General features: G+C 39.6%; 1 protein-coding gene across 4 annotated transcripts in view; it reads left to right on the forward strand.

The window, feature by feature from the left end:
• LOC132956298 (cyclin-dependent kinase-like 5) overlaps nucleotides 1-19023 on the forward strand; it is a 46699-nt gene that overhangs the window by 18376 nt on the left and 9300 nt on the right. For all 4 annotated transcript variants that reach the window (XM_061029684.1, XM_061029689.1, XM_061029676.1 and 1 more), the window contains exons 4-11: nucleotides 8102-8147; nucleotides 8282-8418; nucleotides 8528-8648; nucleotides 10105-10164; nucleotides 12957-13047; nucleotides 13168-13357; nucleotides 17330-17410; nucleotides 18249-18415. In XM_061029684.1, the coding sequence (XP_060885667.1) occupies nucleotides 8102-8147; nucleotides 8282-8418; nucleotides 8528-8648; nucleotides 10105-10164; nucleotides 12957-13047; nucleotides 13168-13357; nucleotides 17330-17410; nucleotides 18249-18415 (893 nt within the window). The remainder of the gene's footprint in view (nucleotides 1-8101; nucleotides 8148-8281; nucleotides 8419-8527; nucleotides 8649-10104; nucleotides 10165-12956; nucleotides 13048-13167; nucleotides 13358-17329; nucleotides 17411-18248; nucleotides 18416-19023) is intronic.

Genomic DNA, 19023 nt, shown 5'->3' on the forward strand with positions numbered 1-19023 from the left:
TATTCATCTACTTTAATACTAGTTAGTGAGATTGTCATGGATATTGTGTGTTGCTCATGTGTTGCTGTTGCAAGAAGTATGTTGTGTAATCTTCTTTACTTTTAATAAAAGGAGGTCCATTGTATCTTATTCTGAAGGCGATAAGAAAGGCAACATCGAAGCCGATACTTTTATCCACCTGGGTCATTACCCTCAATTAGGAACCTTTCAAAGCGTTACAGATTATTCCACCAGTCTGATTTTTTTACCCTTCTGATTCTGCAACATGCTTATTATCAGAGTCACAGCAGGTGTTTCTGATCAACAAACAAAGAGGCAACACCTGCTGTGATGTCACTAATGCAGGTGTGTAGAGGTAGTGTAGTTCTATAACATATTCAGGCAGATAGAAGCTTTACCCTTCTTAAATCATGCTGTGTGTGACTCGTAGATAATTGACACTTAAAGTTGCATCAATTTGCACACTGAGAAGAAATCTATGATCTGCTAGAAATAAATCTGAATTTTTCACAATGCTCTCTCCCGTGACTTTGACTTGTACAATGATCCAAAACAGAGAAATTAGTGTATTGACTGGATCTATTAGGCCTGTCACTGTTTTAGGAGCAGCCATGTAACATCCAGTGAGTCACCATCGCTCAGCAGTCATCTGTTGTTTGTCCGATCTTGATCATAAATTTTCCTTTTTTTTTTTTTTTTAAAGATCTTTAATTTTAGCATTTCATTTTCCAGGTTGCATAATCGTTTTTCCCCACACCGATAACAGAACTGATGTGGCTGGCTTAAATTGTTTCCATCCTAAAAAAGCTGAGTAGCTGTCAGAAACATCCAGATTTATTTAGTGTTAAAAAAAAGTCCATCCGCCCCCCTTTGAAGGGAACAGTTATTTTTGCACCCAGTGAACAGAAACTGGGACAGGAGAGGAAAAAAAGGACATTCAACATCTAACATTAAATGGGTCACCTTGAGTGGAGCGCTCGTCTATGTGGTCCTATCAGGAGCCAGAGAGAGAGAGAGAGAGGGGCCACACATTTCCTGTCTGAATGTTAATGTTGTCATCCTCCCCCTGATAGATGGAGGCTATTTTAAGACTGATTCTGAAGCGTTGTGAAACAGACGTCACACCTGTTGATGCCCTCTGTGACTTTGCTCTTTACCCACAGTGTAATTCAAATAACAACCACAGTTTAATGCTGCTTTCAAGGTTGTCAGAATTTTTGATACTTCAAAACTTTTAATGATCAATATTACTGAAAAGCACCGAAGCTTCAAAAACCCAAAGCTGCTGCGAGAGAATCCGAGAGAGCAGCTTTGGTCCTTTCTAAAGAACAGGTCGTCAAATAAGTTGGCAACTTTTCCATACTAAAACTTTGCCAGCGTGTTTGTGTAAATTAGACAATGGGCAGGAGTTTGCTTACCATTTCTTGGTCATTTAAAATAAAACATTACCCTAGCGTGCCTTGGACTTTATTTTTCATTACCATGGTGTTTAGACAGGGGTCGATATTGTTAGATTTGAACTAGATTAATGTTGACTTATTTTTTCTGATAGTTTCCTGAAACAAATCAATATTCATAGTTTGGTTAAGTTTTGACACCAAACTACTAACTCCTGATTAGAAAGGGATCTTGTTTGGTGAGTAATAGTCTAAAGCTTACACATTTATACTCAAATTAACCCCCATTCTAAGTTTATCATTTAGTCCATCTAAAGTAGGGCTTCATATAAATTAAATGTGAGCATTTAAGATGAGCACATCACAAACTCTGAATTTATCACAATAGATAAAAATACAAATAATTAAGCAATACTTACTCAATACAGTGAGAATGCATACATTTAACTTTATATTGTTTAGGCAAACAGCAATATTGCACAGTGTAATTGCATATTGCATGTTTTTCTCATATCAGACAGGCCTGATCTACAGTTTGAACAGCATTATTCCGCTGTGCACATTTTGCAGAATAACTTTATGATGTTCAGCTTAGAATTTCTCAACAGTCAGGTGTAAGTCTTTTGAAAATCTGCAGGATGCCTTGTTACAGTTGCTTCTATGCCAGCAGTGAAGTAAAAATAAACAGAAACCTAAATGAATCTTTTGAAATCAATGATCACAAACAAATCTATGATCCTCTCTGCTGGAGTTACAGTTGCATGTGAGTTAACTTGTGGGTTACATCCTGCAATGAAGGCACATATTAGCTTTGTGGACAGCTTTTAGGTGTCACTTTGGCTAGTTTAAGTGATCAGAGACAAACCAGTGTGAGACTACTGTGAGTGAAATATCATGTTATTGTGATGTTCCTTAAGATGATGTTGTAAAAAGCTGAGAAGCATACTTTGTTAGTTAAAGGTGACACACTGCAGCATACCAGACATACTATTCCTGATGCAGTTGTATCTCATTTTGTTTATCTCATTATGTGGCTTTTCATTGATTTGTGAGAACTCTCCGAGCGGTGACTGATAGCGGTGGTATTGTCGTGCGCCCCACGTACCGAGGCTGTACTCCTCATCGCAGCATCCGTGGGATCGAATCTGGTCTTGGCCATTTGCTGCATGTCATCCCCCACTCTCTCTTCCCTACATTTCCTGTCTCTCTTTAGCTTTCTCTTTGCAGTTTACTTTGCCAGTGACTGAACTTGCTTGCTCTACACAGACTTTATTATCCACAGGGGTTGTCTTGTCCTGTGACTTCAGGGGTCCTCTTGTTGCTGTCACGTTGATCCTGCAGTCTCTCTAAATTACCTAAACTGCTGGTTCAGCAACCTGCTGTTGGGAGATTCTCAGTGGGCCATTAAAGAGAGTGCTGTGAAAATATCTTAAGAAATCTACTGGGGGAAAAGTTTTAGCTGAAAAAAGAGTGCAGTCTCTTTTTTTTTTTTTTTTTTTGAGGTAATTTCCCCGCTCACCCTGACTGAACTCTTTGTTGTCTTTGCGCTCTCATCGTTCATCATCCCACAGATCCACCAGGCTGTTATTAACAACTCTCACAGCCAAGCAGCTCATGTCTGATCTCCTTGTTTGGACAGTGAGAGACATAACTGAGGAGCTTGGCAATTTGATCATGTTGTGCTCCGTGCAAAAGCAAAAGTCTTTGACACTTAATTGATGCCCTTAGTGCAGGCTCAGTGTTTAAAGTTTGGCAGCATCCACGTCAAAGCGGATGAAAAGTTAGCAAGCATGATGCACGATGGGGAATGTTGCACAGCAGTGGTATGACTGCATCCCCCCTCTGACTAATTGTCTCTTTGAAAAACACTTGAGATGACTCCTTAATCAAGATTGTGAACAATGAATAACTTAGTAATTAATTAAACGCCTTTTGCCATCTCCAGTGGGTGAGATTTACAGTCACAAAACGGATGTATCAGTGTCTCCACTGTGAAGGTTTTGACCACGACCCCGACATCCCAGCAAACTTGACTCTGACGTTTCCAAATGATCAACTCCTGCATTAGCATCAGTTGTAAATTAATGTATCATCTGGAGCTAGATTTCATTGTGCTTTGTGACTTTTTGAGCCTGATAAAAATATCAAATCTAAGACGAGAGATTAGGGCTGGGAAATATATCGTGTTTTTAAGATATATCGATATATTTTCAAAGAAGATATAGGGTTAGACAATATCGTTAATATGGCTATAGTTTATGTTGCATTAAAATAACGTTACAGAGGTGCCAGGTCACCTTTTTCTCATCTCACTGATGATGACTGTCTCTTAACCATGCTCCTCCTCTTTCTCTCTTTTATTGTATTTAAGGAACATTTTTATTTTATAATATTACTTTTTAAATTCACAAACAGGTAGTTCATTTTCCATGTGTTTTCACTGTTAATAAAATACATATCGATATCTATCGAGTATCGCAATTCAGCTAAACAATATCAAGATATGAGTTTTGGTCCATATCGCCCAGCCCTGTGAGAGATAATAATAAATTTGACCAATGTTGTCAACCACCTACTTAACTTATTGTATGTTTAACACTATTATTCAAAGTCAACCAACTCGTATGTGTCTCACCATCAGCTCACGTCGGGTTCCTGTTGTTTCCCACTTTTCCCACCCGCGTTGATGTTTCAGATACAGATAAACGGGTGAATGTTGCTTTGTTTTTGATCTGACCACATGGTTGCATCTAAAGTAATTTGACTATAAACAGTGCAGCACATTGAAAAAGGAAGTCTGGAAGTTATTTAAAACTAACTACTGGCTACACTAGAACGAGTAAGAAGTTGTCCATCGTTACCACAGGCGTATATCGTTGTCAGATGATAGACGATTGTTTTGGACACGGCATCGTCAGTAAACTCTGTAGCCTCCTTTAAACTGGTTTACTTATCTATTATTATTATTCACATTAATCTGATCATTTGTATAGATAACAGAGTGAGTCAAGGTAAACTGGATCACCAGATTAAGGCCATAGACTATGTCCCGTTAAATTTAGCTTCAAGCGTCAACTTTGTTTTGCTGTTTTCTTTGTCCTCCAGCTCTTTTTGACTGAACACTACAGGCTTTTCTTTTTACATGTTATACACACTGTACCTTAACGGACCCTTACTGTGCAAGGTATCTAATGGTGGTCTTGTGTGATCCCAGATTTTAAACTGCTCTCTCTAGGTTGTGGGAGAATGACTGCATGTTGATGGTAAATATTATTTTACCAGCTCACTCTCTCTCTCCCACACAAACGAGCCTCACAGTCCATCGCCACATGGGAATTCCTAAAGAGCTTAAAATAAAATGTTACACAAAGAGGGTTGCGAAGCAGCTGATGCTCTGCACTGATCCCTCCAACATGAACAATCACACATAATAAATAAAACTGCTAAAACCCATAAGAACAAACGAGGGATCAGTGGGAAGTGTGGTAACGTTGGTTCTACACTCTCATGTTTTCATCCTGACTGAAACTCGTTCTGTGGTTGGTATATGAAGCAGAAATAAACAGAACTGACTTAAATGTTGGATTAAATGTTCGGGGAACTGGAGCAAATAATTCCGACAGGTTCACTCGGGTCTCTGAAGTTGTAAAGTTACTAGTTTGGGATGTTATTTGTGAGGTTGGGGGTGATTTTGGGTCTCTGTCTGTGGACACACTTTATACTCTACAACTCTTAGAGCAGACTTGTTAAATAGAGCTCCGTCCTTCTCTGTTAAGATGGCTACAGACTAGATGATTTAAGGCCCAGGGGGGTGTGGCCTGATTCAAGGCTTGTCACAACCGATTATTAGTCCAAATAATCCTTAAGTGTGTGATGTCTATACGATTATTTTACTGCTCCTGATCGAGTCAGAGCCTCCCTCATCTTGAATCTTAAATATTTTTCTTCTGAAGTCAGATGTGATCACGCAATTTTCTGTGAGATCTCAAGTCTGTGGAATCACCACTGTGTGATCAAAACTACAAATGGCAGGTGTGTGATCTCGAGTCTTGGTCCAAATCCTCTGATGTGTATGTTTGGAGGACTATATCTGTTGAAACTGTCCTCATGTTTTTGGTCTCCTATGTGGGCTGTCACTTTGTCACCATGTTGAGATAAAAAAAAAAGCAGCAACCATCTGTGGTTCCACAAGGACGTTTTGCAAGTCCCACTCACACTTCTCACACTTAAGGCCAGTTTAGTTTGACCAATTAAGCCAACAACTATTTTGGACTTTGGGAGGAGGGGGGCATGCTTGGGGAGAACATGCAAACTTAGCAGAAATCCCCCCTGTCCAGGTGGGATTCGAACCAAGTACCTTCTTGATGTGAGGCGACAATGCTAGCCACTGTACAAGTTTTCTTGTTGGAACTACATCAAACTACTATTCCAAGAAAAATTAAAGGAACAAATTTATATGAATTAATTGATTATAAAATAACACAAAATAAGACTAACCATCAACATGAAAGAGTCAGCCATGTATTGCATAGTTATATGTGTTCAGTGTAAAACTGGAGGCATCGTGCAATCAAAATCCATCCAGAGAACATCACCTCTTACTTCACTAACAATATCTAAGATAGACTTAAACCTTTATTTTTTATGTGGATTTACAACGTTAACCACTTGTTGTGACTTCCTGGAATATTTTCCTCACAGGGAGGAACAACTGTAGAGGCTTACCTTGACATTAATGACTCATATTTCCAGTACCAAACAGTGGAGGTGTACCATGGCTGCCTTTGTTGTTTAATTCACCTTTGTTAGTGAACAATATTTAGACATATTACAGCTTATTTAATCTAAACCTTACAGCAGAGTATTGCCTCCCTTCACTCACTCTGCTGTGTGTGTGTGTGTGTGTGTGTGTGTGTGTGTGTGTGTGTGTGTGTGTGTGTGTGTGTGTGTGTGTGCGTGTGCGTGTGCGTGTGCACAGTACAGTGATGCTCATGTAGCTGACCCCGCTGTGAGTCATCTTGTGTTTCTCAGCGCTGGGAGGAGGGCTCACTGCTCAATGCCATCCATGTTGGAGGGTGCGATGCCGCCTTTGGCTTTCTGAGGGGGGGTGGGAAACTAGAGCACAGCTCTGAGCCATAGGCAGAAATACCAGGCCTAAGTAGGACATGTCGAGAAACGGGGCTAGTGCCTGGGCGTCGTCTCTCCCAGAGAACTTAATGATATAAAGTAATGATATAAAGTGTCTGAAACAGTGACTCAGTGGTGATTAGGTCTGAATTTCTTTCTTCACTTCATGTACTGTTCATATCTAGGGTACACGGATGCCATTTACTTTAACAAGAGGTTTTTGCAATTGCATTCTAACAGCTGTACACTTTTTCCTGCTGATGATAGATGAACTGAATCTATCACTTAATCTATCAGCTGAGGTTTTGTATCAATTTGCAAGTGACCCATTTATTGAAGCAACGTCTGCTTGTGGGGGATTTCTATGTGTTTGGATTCTTTTTCAGCAGATTAGGCTGTAGCTTTCTGTTATTTCTTTGTTTGTACTTTTATAAATGCTGGAGAGAGCGTCTGTGCCTCTTTTGTTCTTTTGATGTTGAGTTTCTTGCCAAGGACTCTGATGAGAGTAACATGACCCCTGACCTTCTGTCTCCTAGATTCACTGGTGACATCTTAAACTGTCCAAAAGCATTACAAAACCAATAGATAGAGCAATAGAAAGATAAGGGCTGTAAGTGTTAGCGCTTTAATAGCGAAGTCAGAAATGAACACATGCATTTTTTAAATTGAATTGAATTGAATCATAGAATGTTATTTTGTCATTATCGGCGCACCGTCAGCCACCGCTGTTTGCTTCCTGCAGCGACAGCGGCACAGCTTCGTCTGTGGATAAGTTAATGTTGTCAATTTTGATCTCGTTATTTTCTTATAGAATAAAAGCAGATATTTCATTAAAAATGAACTAAAGTTCTTTAGCATTAGACAGTACAAAATACAAAACAAAGTCTTGAAATGCAAAATAAGGAAATTTCAAACAAAGTATTAAGATCATCAATTAAGAATAATAATGGTAAGACACCTCCAGAAAAAAACATGGAATGATCAATGGATCATCAGATTAGTTGGAGGTTCATTGAAGTTGGAGTGGCAGGTGGCTGTGTCGCAGTTTGATCATAACATTTGGCTGCCATCAAACGCCAGAATTTATTTATTTATTTATTTTTGAAGATGTATTTTTGTCCTTTTGCCATTGTCATCTATGTGTCCTCTCTGTTTACAAGGTTCACTCTACATATGTACCAACACTGATTCTTCTGTGTTTACAATCTGGATGTCCTGTATCTTTCAATGAATGCCCTGTTTGGTTTTTTAATATATTTTATCCGTTTAACAACCTGACCACTAACTAAAGAGCTTTGCCACCATTTGTACTCATAAATTCAAACAGCTCCTTTTCAGGTGAGCTAAAGTCAGCTTAACACTCATTTGAGAACACATTTTGTCTTTTAATAGTTCATTTAAAAAAAAAAAAAATCACTGATTATCTTCTTTTTAACCACTGCTAGCAGTATCACTAGCAAAAGAAACAACAGTCATAGTGTTATAAGTAAGCGTCTTCATCTCTGCTGTCATGATGTAAAAAAATTAACATAAAGTAGGGTTGATTTCTCACTTTTTGTTTTGTGCTTTTATTGCAGGATACAAATGAAATTGTGGCAATTAAGAAATTCAAGGACAGTGAAGGTAAGGGAACATCAATCCTCATTATAAAACTTTTTAAATTCAATATACAGTTAATAATCTTTACTTATGTTATGGTCACTACATATAATCCTGAATGCGACCATGAGTCCTCCTCTGTCTTGACCTCTTTGCAGAAAATGAGGAGGTCAAAGAAACGACGCTACGGGAGCTTAAGATGCTCCGGACCCTCAAACAGGAGAACATAGTCGAGTTAAAGGAAGCCTTCCGCAGAAGAGGAAAGCTTTATCTGGTGTTTGAATATGTGGAGAAGGTATGTATCTTTTCAGGAGATATACAATGTCTTCTGGATGTTACTGTCATCCAGTGTGGCAGCCAACTTTTCATATATTTTTTCATGGTGTTTTTTTTCTCTCCTTCAGAATATGCTGGAGCTGCTGGAGGAGTTACCAAACGGCGTGCCGACTGACAAAGCTCGCAGCTACATCTACCAGTTAATCAGAGCCATTCATTGGTGCCATAAGCATGACATAGTTCACAGGGGTATGTCCTGTTTTCTTTTTTTCAGTTTTTATCTTTCAGGATAAACAATAAATATCACAGATAGAGAGACAGACATAGAAAGGCAGAGCAGGGTCTCTGTAAGAGTCTGTGTGTGGTGCAAACAGCCTAAAGAGCAACTTTCAAAACTAGTTTCAGACCGACAAAGGGTCCTCTTGGAGCCTAGCACCCATGTTTTTAAGTACTTGTGCCCATGCATGCAACCGTAGGCATGAAGTATTCAAATGAGGTGTGATAAGATGCTTTCTTAGCACAGTGCTATCCTAAACAACAGACAGCTGTCATGCCTTTGACCAACAAAAACCTGGTTTAAAGCCAATGGTGCAGTTATTTCCATCTTTTTTAAGAACACAATATTCAAATAGTAACATATTATATGATTCTGACCAGTTCTCTCTTAATCTGTTTCGAGATTTAAACCATCAAAGAAGTTATGATGCTGTGTTGCTTGTGAATCAATGAGTACAGCTTCTCCTTTAAAGTTGATAGCTTTAAGTTGCAATGAGATTTCTGCTTTGTGACTGAAATGTGGCATCACAATATTTCATAGAGTGGTCTAATGTTCTCTGGCTATACAAGTGGAAGGAGAGAAGTTTGATGAGCCCAAGTTGGACCTGAGTCTATTAAGAAAAGCATCTAAAGTCCTTAGTATGAAGCAAGGCGCCAGCTGCAGGAGCACCATGTTTTTGAAAGTCAATTGGAGAAAAATTGGGTGCAAATTGGAACAGTTAGGTTCAATATCATTGGTAAATAGACCTTACTCTTCCACTTGTGCCCAGATCATAATCATGAATGTGTCATTTAAATAAAAAAAAATGGGTTTGATGTGCCCTAAATGTACTTAAAATGTGGAATTTAGACAATGATTTATAGATAGTTTTGAAGGGTCCTTCATCTTTAGCGGGATGGGGCTCTTGTAGCTCCAAAGATCAAAGTTTTTAGACCTGATTCAGCAATTGGATCATATCAACAAAACAAATGCAACTAATGCTGTTCATTGTCAGTGAACAATAGCTTATGCCTTCCTTCTCTTATCTACTGAAACAGTCTCTTTACATTTTCTCCTTCATTGTTCACAAGATGTGAGCTCTGGGGCAGATCAGTGGCAGCAGAGCAGGAAACCAGATGGTCCATGTGAGCTTCTGGCAAAGTGATGCAACAGAGCGGGCATCCAAATGGCCTGTGGAAAACTCAGGCTCACATATGGGTTAGGGGATATAATGTATTAGTTATGTCTTTTATTCTCAATCTGTGAATGTTTTCATTCTATGTCTTTCATCTTGGTGTGCTGCCTTTTTACAAAATTAGAGGAAATGTGAAACATTCAAATCTCCTGAATGAGACAGATGACAGTTTGATGGTAGTGATGATGTAATGATGATGCCCCCTCATCAGCTTATGTGGTGTCTTACCCCCCATCTGTCTTCTTCCTCCTCAGATATAAAGCCAGAAAACCTTCTCATCAGCTCCGATGACGTCCTCAAGTTATGTGACTTTGGTGAGCACATCTATCAGACGCTCGCACTCTTAGGAGCTGCAAGGGAAGGTGGCCAAACGGTCTAAGCTGTGATGTAAAAGGAGTATTTTCAACTGAGACTATATTTGGCTGGAACCAGTGTTTCAGAGGGGCAGCAGGCAGGCTTCATCCGGTTCTGTAAAGCTGTGCACAGCCCTCCTCCCTGGTCTCAGCAGGCGGATGCTGTGCATTATTCCCCCCCCGTCTCACTTAATGAAACGTGTTGGAAAAACAAGGGGCTAATCATGCTTTGATTCAATCTGGTAGCACCACAACAAAACGGGAAATACAGCATAGCCAGCATCATGTAGGCAATCTGGAGTGAGAGACTGGAGACCTGCTGTTTGCTCTGTGTCAGCCAAAGGCACCGAGAGAGCAAACGTAGGCTCAACATACTCCGCTGTCAAAGTTTATGTGAGAGGCTTCTCTGCACTTTTAATTTGATTGTGTGTTTTGATTTTGAATGGCATTTAGAGAAATACCCTAAATCAACATGAAAAGCTCTGTCAAAACCATAGACTTTAAATGTTAATGGACGAAGCCTGAGTGACGTCAGCCATCTGTCAACCTAACGACAGGCTTAGAACCGAAGCTGAGGCGGGTTTTAAACCTCTTGACGAACCATTTCACTTTGCCCAACTGTCAATCATGTCAGAGACACGCCTAACTATGGATAAAACGTATCGTTTTCAAAATCAAAACGAGGACCGTTTTAAAAAATTCAGCCCTCGTTCAGTGTGTGCCACTGATGACATTAACCAATCAGACCTACTTCATTTTTTGTACCAGGCTTTATTTATGCTGTAAAAACGACTTTTTTGCCAGTCATGTGCATGTGACTCCCGGTGTTCCTTGAGCCAGCCTCAAGCGGACACTCCAGGGACTGCAGGATTTTGCAATTTCCACATTGGCTTTCATTTTTCAAGACATTTTTCAAAAACATTTAATCAGAGGCTTGAAATTCCCCCTTTAATGCAGAAATGGTTAAATAAGACATTTTTCTTGGCCTTCTTGGTGTATATTTTAAGAAATTCAGTTTTAGTAAACAGGCTAATGTAGATACAGTATGTACTGCAAAAAAGTGGCACAGTGTGAATAAGTAGGGTACTGAATAAGTAAAGCCATTGTTGTAAAAAAAAGACTGGTTAAAAGTGTCAGTGCAGCTTGGTCCCTTGAAATGCCCTTTGGAGAAAAAATAAACATAAATAATGAATAAGTGTGTAGATTACACCTCACATTCAGCAGCTGGTAAAAAGGTTAACGCTGAAACTGGGATTCTACTTTAGAATCAAATCCTGCCTCTCTTTTGAATCTGAGAAGAAGCTGGTTGCTGCCACTTTTATGTCTGTGCTGGACTACTCTGATGTTTTTTTACATGCATGCCACTCTGTGTATCATGGAGCTCTGAGGTTCATCACTAATTTTATATCCCTCACTCATCACTGTTTGTTGTAGGAACGTGTTGGATTGACTTCTTTGACCCTACGTGGACTTAAACACTGGTGTATTCTTATCTACAAATCTATCTTAGGTCTACTTTCTTAATACCTTCTGACCTCCATCAGTCAGAGAGTACAGGGACTTATTGTCTTCTATCCCAGGACCTTATCTTACTGTCTGTTCCAAAAGTCAGAACTGAACCGGGGAAACATAAGTTTAAGATTGTTGCTCCCATTACTTGGAACGAATTACAAAAAAAAGCTGAAACTTAACGAGCTGGTCTCGTTGGATGCTTTTAAGAGGATGTTAAATAACTTAGAGGCAGACACATCTGGCTGTAGATGTTCTCCCTGATGTATTTCTGGATGATCTTGAAAAACATTTGCTGTTTAAAGTTGTTATTTGTGTCTTTTAAAGTCTAATTATGTATTTTCTTTGTAGTTGTATGTGTGGCTGATTGTTGTTTGTGTGAAACTCTGTTATTTGTGCTGCTGCCTGACTCAGCCAGGACCCTCTTGAAAAAGAGATTTTTAATCTCAACAAGTTTCTCTCCTGGTTAAATAAAGATACAAGAAGGCGCAGCTGTGATAATTGTCTAGAGTAAAGTGTTGCTTTATCTCTACTGCACAGTGTTATTTGTCCAAAGGTTTTTGGTGATCTGTTATTACTATTAAAAAAGGCAGATTTTCACTTCTTAATACATGACTATAAAATGCTAAAAAGACATGAAATAACAAATGAAAACCAGTTCATACATGCCACAGTCTTAAATATATCAGGCAGAATATTTACAGACCATTGTGTTTGTCTTCAAGTTATCTTAATCACCTGAGAAGCATCCAATGAGAGCAGTTCTTTTAGTTTCAGGTCCAAGTAAAGGGAAGTTCAAACTTAAACACCTTCTGCTGCTCCTTTTACTTACATTTAATTTCAAAAAGACCTGAAACTTGAAACAAAAAAAACCTGAGATGTTAACATTTTTACATCATGTCTCTGGGATAAGGAAAGGGGATCCAGTTTTTAACCTAAACTCAATAGTTTAATCTTCTTGTACTGGATGTCAAATTGCATTATATTTGCCATTAATCGTGTTTGTCAAGCATTATCTAGAGTTTATATACGACCAAACTTATACAAGTGCAACCACAGGACTCGTCATCCTTTATAAGTGCAGATTTTCCTAAACTCCACCACTTTATAACTTAGTCCTCTGGTTCATAACGAGTGTCCGCAGAGGAGCCCGGCTGAAATCATTTTTTGGGTGTCTCAGCATTTGGAGCACATCAAAAAGCTCTTCATTATAACATTATTGCTTCCTCCTCTTCTGTTCCCAGGCTTTGCACGAAATCTCTCTGAGGGGACCGATGCCAATTACACCGAGTATGTGGCCACTAGATGGTATCGCTCTCCGGAGCTCCTGCTCGGGTTCGTCTGCCATTTTTTAACCTTGTCCAGGAGATTTTTACTGTACACTAACCTGACACAGCAAATAAGTACCTTTTCTGATGCCTGGCCTTAACTGACCCCTTATATTTGTGTTCGCAGGGCTCCATACGGGAAGGCGGTGGACATGTGGTCGGTTGGCTGCATCTTAGGAGAGCTGAGTGACGGGCAGCCTCTGTTTCCAGGAGAGAGTGAAATCGACCAGCTCTTTACCATCCAGAAAGTGTTGGGACCCCTCCCACCAGAGCAGATGAAGCTCTTCTACAACAACCCACGATTCCACGGGCTGAGGGTAAGGAGAGAGGATGTTACCTTCACTGAAAGTATTTCACAACCTACTGTCTGTCCTGAAGAAAAACTGCATATTTCCCCCACTTTCTGTGGTGTATTTTTAAAGTGAAACCACCTAAAAGTTCAAATGTATTTGATTCAGTCACCACCATAAAGTCTTTTGTAACAGCATCAGATTACAAACACATGTGCTACTGAAGAGGCCATGTAGCACTTTAATGCTTACTGATGGTCCCCAATGCAGCAGCACACACACTAGTATGCTATCACTACAAGTCTAACTTTCCCAAACAATCAACCCGGTCTTTCAGGTGAAGCTTTATGGTACACATTTTTGGTTTGCTTTGTTGCATTACAGTTGCATATACTGTAGTGTGAAGCCTTGATTGTATTTAGCCGGTCCCCTTCCCTCACTCTGCAGGTACAGGAAATTACTGTATATAAATACGGACAACGTTTCAGTTTAACTTACTGATAAAAACTTCAAAGCTCCCTCAGGTCGGTGGAGTTCACAGAAGAACAGATTCTTGTTTTGGTTTGAAGCAGGCAATCATGGTTATGCAAAGTTCAATGACTTTTGAGATAGTATTTTTATGTTTTCTTTCAACACTCCTCTTCTGCTCTCCTAATCTAGTTAATAAAGCTGTAAGGAACTGAATGCACTACTCAGCACTGCATTATTGTCTTATGTAGCCTTGTATATATTAGTCTTTGCTTATTTATGTTTATATTTAATGTTATACTTTTGTACACTGAGAGCACAGTTCACCGAAGCCAAATTCCTTGTGTGTCTAAGCATACATGGCCAATAAAGGTCATTCTGATTTGTCAGGAGAGCTGTCAATCATGACACTAGATCTATCTTTATATGCATGAATTAAAATAAGAATTAAAAAATAAAAACTACTCCGAAAAATGAACACTTGGACATAACCCGATCAGACACGGAGCAAAGAGGACATGTGTACAAGACACGATCCGTAGGTGGCAAAACTACAGGGAATATCAAATATTTGGAAAAGAGCGACGGTGACGGCCTTTCTGAAAAGATGAAAGATGAAAAGATGATCTTCAACTTGAGCGCTCAGAGCGGCTGCGCAAAAAAGAACGCTCGGAAGAAAAAACGCTGGTCACTGCGCTTTTCTCCAAGTGGCCACTTTCTGCTGCGAACGCTCTCTACTCATTGAAAACAATTGAAAAAAAGACGCTGGTGCTTAGAAAAAAACGCTAGATAGACACAGGGCCATAGATAAGAATTTATAAAACCAAATAGTGTTGAAGTTGTATTTTAGCTGTTTGAATTACGGTTTTAAAGAGGTCTGAGATGAAATATTAATGTTGAAATCCCACATGGTGCTAACTGATAGTCTTTACCCAGACCGTCTCTACTACTCTCTCTGCTGACCCCTACCGTCCATGATACATTCAGAACCGCTCCTTCATTTTCTTCCATCGCTCTCAGCTTGATCTTCTCTCCTCTTCTGCCTCCTCTTATTTATTCTCTCTCTCTCTCTGCTCTGTCTCTGCTTGTTTTTTTTTTTATCTGGCTGAGTTTGCTTTGCCGTGACTGATTGGATCACAATGAGTCATCGTGTATCATGTATCCTGTATGCTCTGTGAAGGGAGGCTGTGATAAGTCTGCTGTGGCAGGCAGGCTGGTGGCACAACAGACCAGGGTCGTCCTTCTCTTCCCCTGTCTGCCCACGCCTCAGGATATAGATACTAGTTTGTTAATTGCTCCTATTGTTAATACCTGACAGTGAATACCGACTGATCAGGACCCTGTTTGGTTATGTTGCATTTTTATTTATGTAGGACACTGAGGAATAAATAATTGTTGGCTGGCTGTTGTCAAATTTTGGTTCTATGGAGCCTTAAATCTTGTCATCGTGCCTAATACCCAGTCATTTCTCCTACAGTGCAGTGCTCTCTTCATTAAGACATTTCTATTTCTGCTGGAATTAAAACGAGAGCATCACCCTGCCATTAAACTTCACTGATCACTGAACGTTTTCTGTTTAAGCCTCTCTCCCAGTCGGGTTATTTTAATTATAGCAGAGAGGAACATGAGAGAGGAGATTGGTGTCTGAAAGAACCACACAGTGTTTTTTTATTGAAATATTAATGCATGAGAGCAGCAAGGAACCACACAACACTTACTGAGTGAGTGAGCACAGGATGTTTGATGGTTGCTTTATCACATTGGCCACCTATGGCGCGCTTTCTGCAAAGCTTGGAAATGTGTGATGGAAAAAGAACAGCTTCTGGACTCTTTTTTTTTCTCTCTTGGCAAACAGCAGATTCACAACAGTCAGAAGAAAAAAAATTGTCAGAAAGAGAGGTTGACACAAGAAGATTGAATGAGGAAAAAATGCACCTGCAACTCTGCTCCTGTGAGATATGACAGTGGTCTGAAAAGTGTCATTTGTAAGGAAGAAGGAAAAATAATGTGAAAAGAGATATATCTAAAAAGGAAATTTAATTCTTGCTCTTCATCTCTCTGACTAGTCAAGTCATGTTTTCTTCAACTCAAATCCGGCTCCAAACTAAATGTATTTTTCCATCTTAAAATAGCTTCAAAGTGGATCTAATAGAACAACAACCTTCAACAGGCAGAGTAACTCCTCTTCCATATCCACAGAGCACATCGGTCGCCTGTTTATAGCACTATGTAAGTTTGGCAGCGGGCCACGGTTTGTCTTCATGCCACTAGCCAGTTTGCCCTTCTCGTTACTTTGATTCAAGGGCTCAGGCTAAGAGATGAAAGAGGAAGGTGACGGATGAAGACGAGACAATGAGAGAGTGACCGAGCATGAAGCAGAGTGTACATGATAATGTTATTATTCATGACAGTTTGAGATGTAACGTCACGCTGCATTCTTATCAGTGTCCTCGTTGTCTCATGTGAAGCAGCTTTACTGGTGAAGAAATTCATCCAATGCAAGTGTAAATATAAATAAATAAATCCATCTTACACCATGTCTCCACTACAGGCTGTAGACACTAGCAGAGTCATATTTGCACAAAATCCTGTAATATTGCTGTACCTTGTCAGTCGACATGTTTTTTTGGCTTCTCACAACACTACTCCTCTGCTTGTCAACAAATGCACGTTGTCTGTGAGGGGGAGTAGTGGGGGAGGCATAACAGAGCTGTGTGTTTTACAACAGTGCAGTTGCACTTAGAGACCTTCAGTCGGCGCCAAAGCACACCGAAGCAAATCCCTTCATAATGTTGCTTTAACTGCTGACTTGCACTTTCCTTTTATATTTTATATTTCCCACGTGTGCCTCAGTCGAGCTGCACATTGAAGTTTACAGTAACTTCAAACGTCAGGTTAGTGAGTAAAACCAACTGTCAGTCCAACACTGTCATGGTACTTGCTTTTAAACATCAGCTGTAAAATTCAGAATAAACTACCAGATCAGGTTGATTTCATACAAAGCACTGCAGGAACTTACCTCCCTGATCTTTCTCCTATTCAGGTTTCTGTACGTCCATACTTTTTTTAATACCAATTGTATTAAAACAATGTCTGTTTTATTGAGTTGTAGTGTTGAAGAGTATTAATGCTTTGAAAAAAACGACAGATCTTCAGACATATTTTAACCCAAAGCTCCTGCGAGAAAAAGAAAAAAATCATTTACTGAAGTACTTTTCATTGTCTGAATATATTGGATGGAAGTCAGACATGTCACTGAAGACAACATATACAACGTCAGCATGCAAAGAAATAGATGTCCCAGGTTAAAAAATTCTCATGGACAATACGGGCGGAATTAACAAAGTTGTGTTGGTTAAAATCACTTGCAATGAAAAGGATTTGATTACACATACTCCACTAGCTGACAATCAAAGTACAGGTGCCTGGTCAATCTTCAAATTTTTTATTATTCAGTCATTTATCACTTGGACATATGTCATGACAACATTTTTTGCTGTACTCTAATTCTCTGTTTCTCATGTTCTCAAGTTCCCTGCTGTGAACCACCCCCAAACTCTGGAGCGAAGATACCTGGGAATCATTGGCGGAGGCCTGCTGGACCTGCTAAAGGTACTGGATCGCAGGTTCAACAAGTCTGCCAAAGCATTTCTGGAGCAGGGATGTTTTTATTTCTATCTTCCTTATCAGGTTCAGTGTATTACTTTTTACATGCTAGGGATAAAAAAGATACTCACCAGAAAACACCATTTTGCACAAACTAGACGTGATAATTGCATCATTATCGCAGTGTTTACGTCGTGACTGCACGATGCCTCTTCACTGTTTCAGCATCTCTGGGCTCACATCCCGGTTCCAGCACTGCTGTTATTGCTGCGTCTGCACTGTAAACAGGAGCTCCATGTCAAGAATGTGGGCTGTGCTTGTGCACTTGCGCTTTTCCCAGCAGATAATGACTCACTGCTAACATAATGTCATCTCAGGACTGAATTCTGCAAGGACAGGCATCTCTCCAGTTACTTATCAGGCTTGTTGAGTCTAGTTTAGATATTAATTAAACAGAAATGCATGATAAATGTTAATGCAATGCTGTCTGTTTAATTAGTTCTGTTGATGCTGAGGAAATGCAGCTTTAGGTATAAAATAGTTCTAAGGTTATCTGCAGTCCACACTGTGTGTGAAGATTCAGAGCTCATTAAAGTCCATGGAGACACGGTATTAAACATTTTTATTCGAGCGAGCAAAAAGCAAATGTCACACATTATATTTCACATCATTGTTTGGCTTGTTTTGTGACAAGAAGACACAATTAAATGTAGCCGCAGCCTGACTTTTATGTTAATGGCGGTGACTCACGATAGCATGACTGTTTCAGTTTGTTTGGGAGCTCTGGATGTTCAGGGTTTCTCCTCGACTCACCGGCTCCCTCTGTGTGTTTTTGTGTTTTCAGAACCTGCTTCTGCTGAACCCGACAGAGCGCTTTCTCACCGAGCAGAGCCTGAACCACCACGCCTTCCAGACCCTGCGGCTGGTGGATCGACCAGGCCCAACTACACCTACACCTGTCCGCTCCTCCAAGAGAAAGCCTCACCATGGAGACAACACCACCCCCAGCAGGTCAGAATGGGAACTATAGCCATTGGAAGCTTTACATGTTCTTTCTGTGATTCACATTCACAATTTATTTAGATGTTTATATAATTGTGGACCATGTTGACAGTCAACAGCCCCCTTAGGAATATTATCTGCATCATGTGCAGCAATCACTGCAGAGACACTTTTGAAGAATGTTCCGTATTGCCTTAAAGGACATTTCTAATCAGGTTTATTTTATTTTGTAACAATTTACCTATAGATAACAAAAAACATAAGAGATCTCAATCCAGTATGAAATAATGATCAACATAATTACTACAAAAACAACTGCATAAGTAATGGGCAAACATGTATCTATAGTATCAAAAGCATTGCTGATTATAGGTTAAAATATAACAAATTATAAAATAACAAGTCTTCTGAATCTTTGGAATTAAAGAATTGACAAAATTTTTTATTCTGTAATCTCCTCAAAAGTGAGGCCGTGCAGAGGCCCAAAATTTACGTTTGGTGACAAGAAAATGTTGTGATACTTGTTTTTTCCCCATTAGCCATATACCGATTTTCCACTTTACTGGGCTTTACACATTTTGAACTCAGTAATGTGACTGAATCATCGGCATCGACTA

Source organism: Labrus mixtus, chromosome 3, assembly GCF_963584025.1.
Source record: "Labrus mixtus chromosome 3, fLabMix1.1, whole genome shotgun sequence".
In the NCBI taxonomy this organism is placed as follows: Eukaryota; Metazoa; Chordata; class Actinopteri; order Labriformes; family Labridae; genus Labrus; species Labrus mixtus.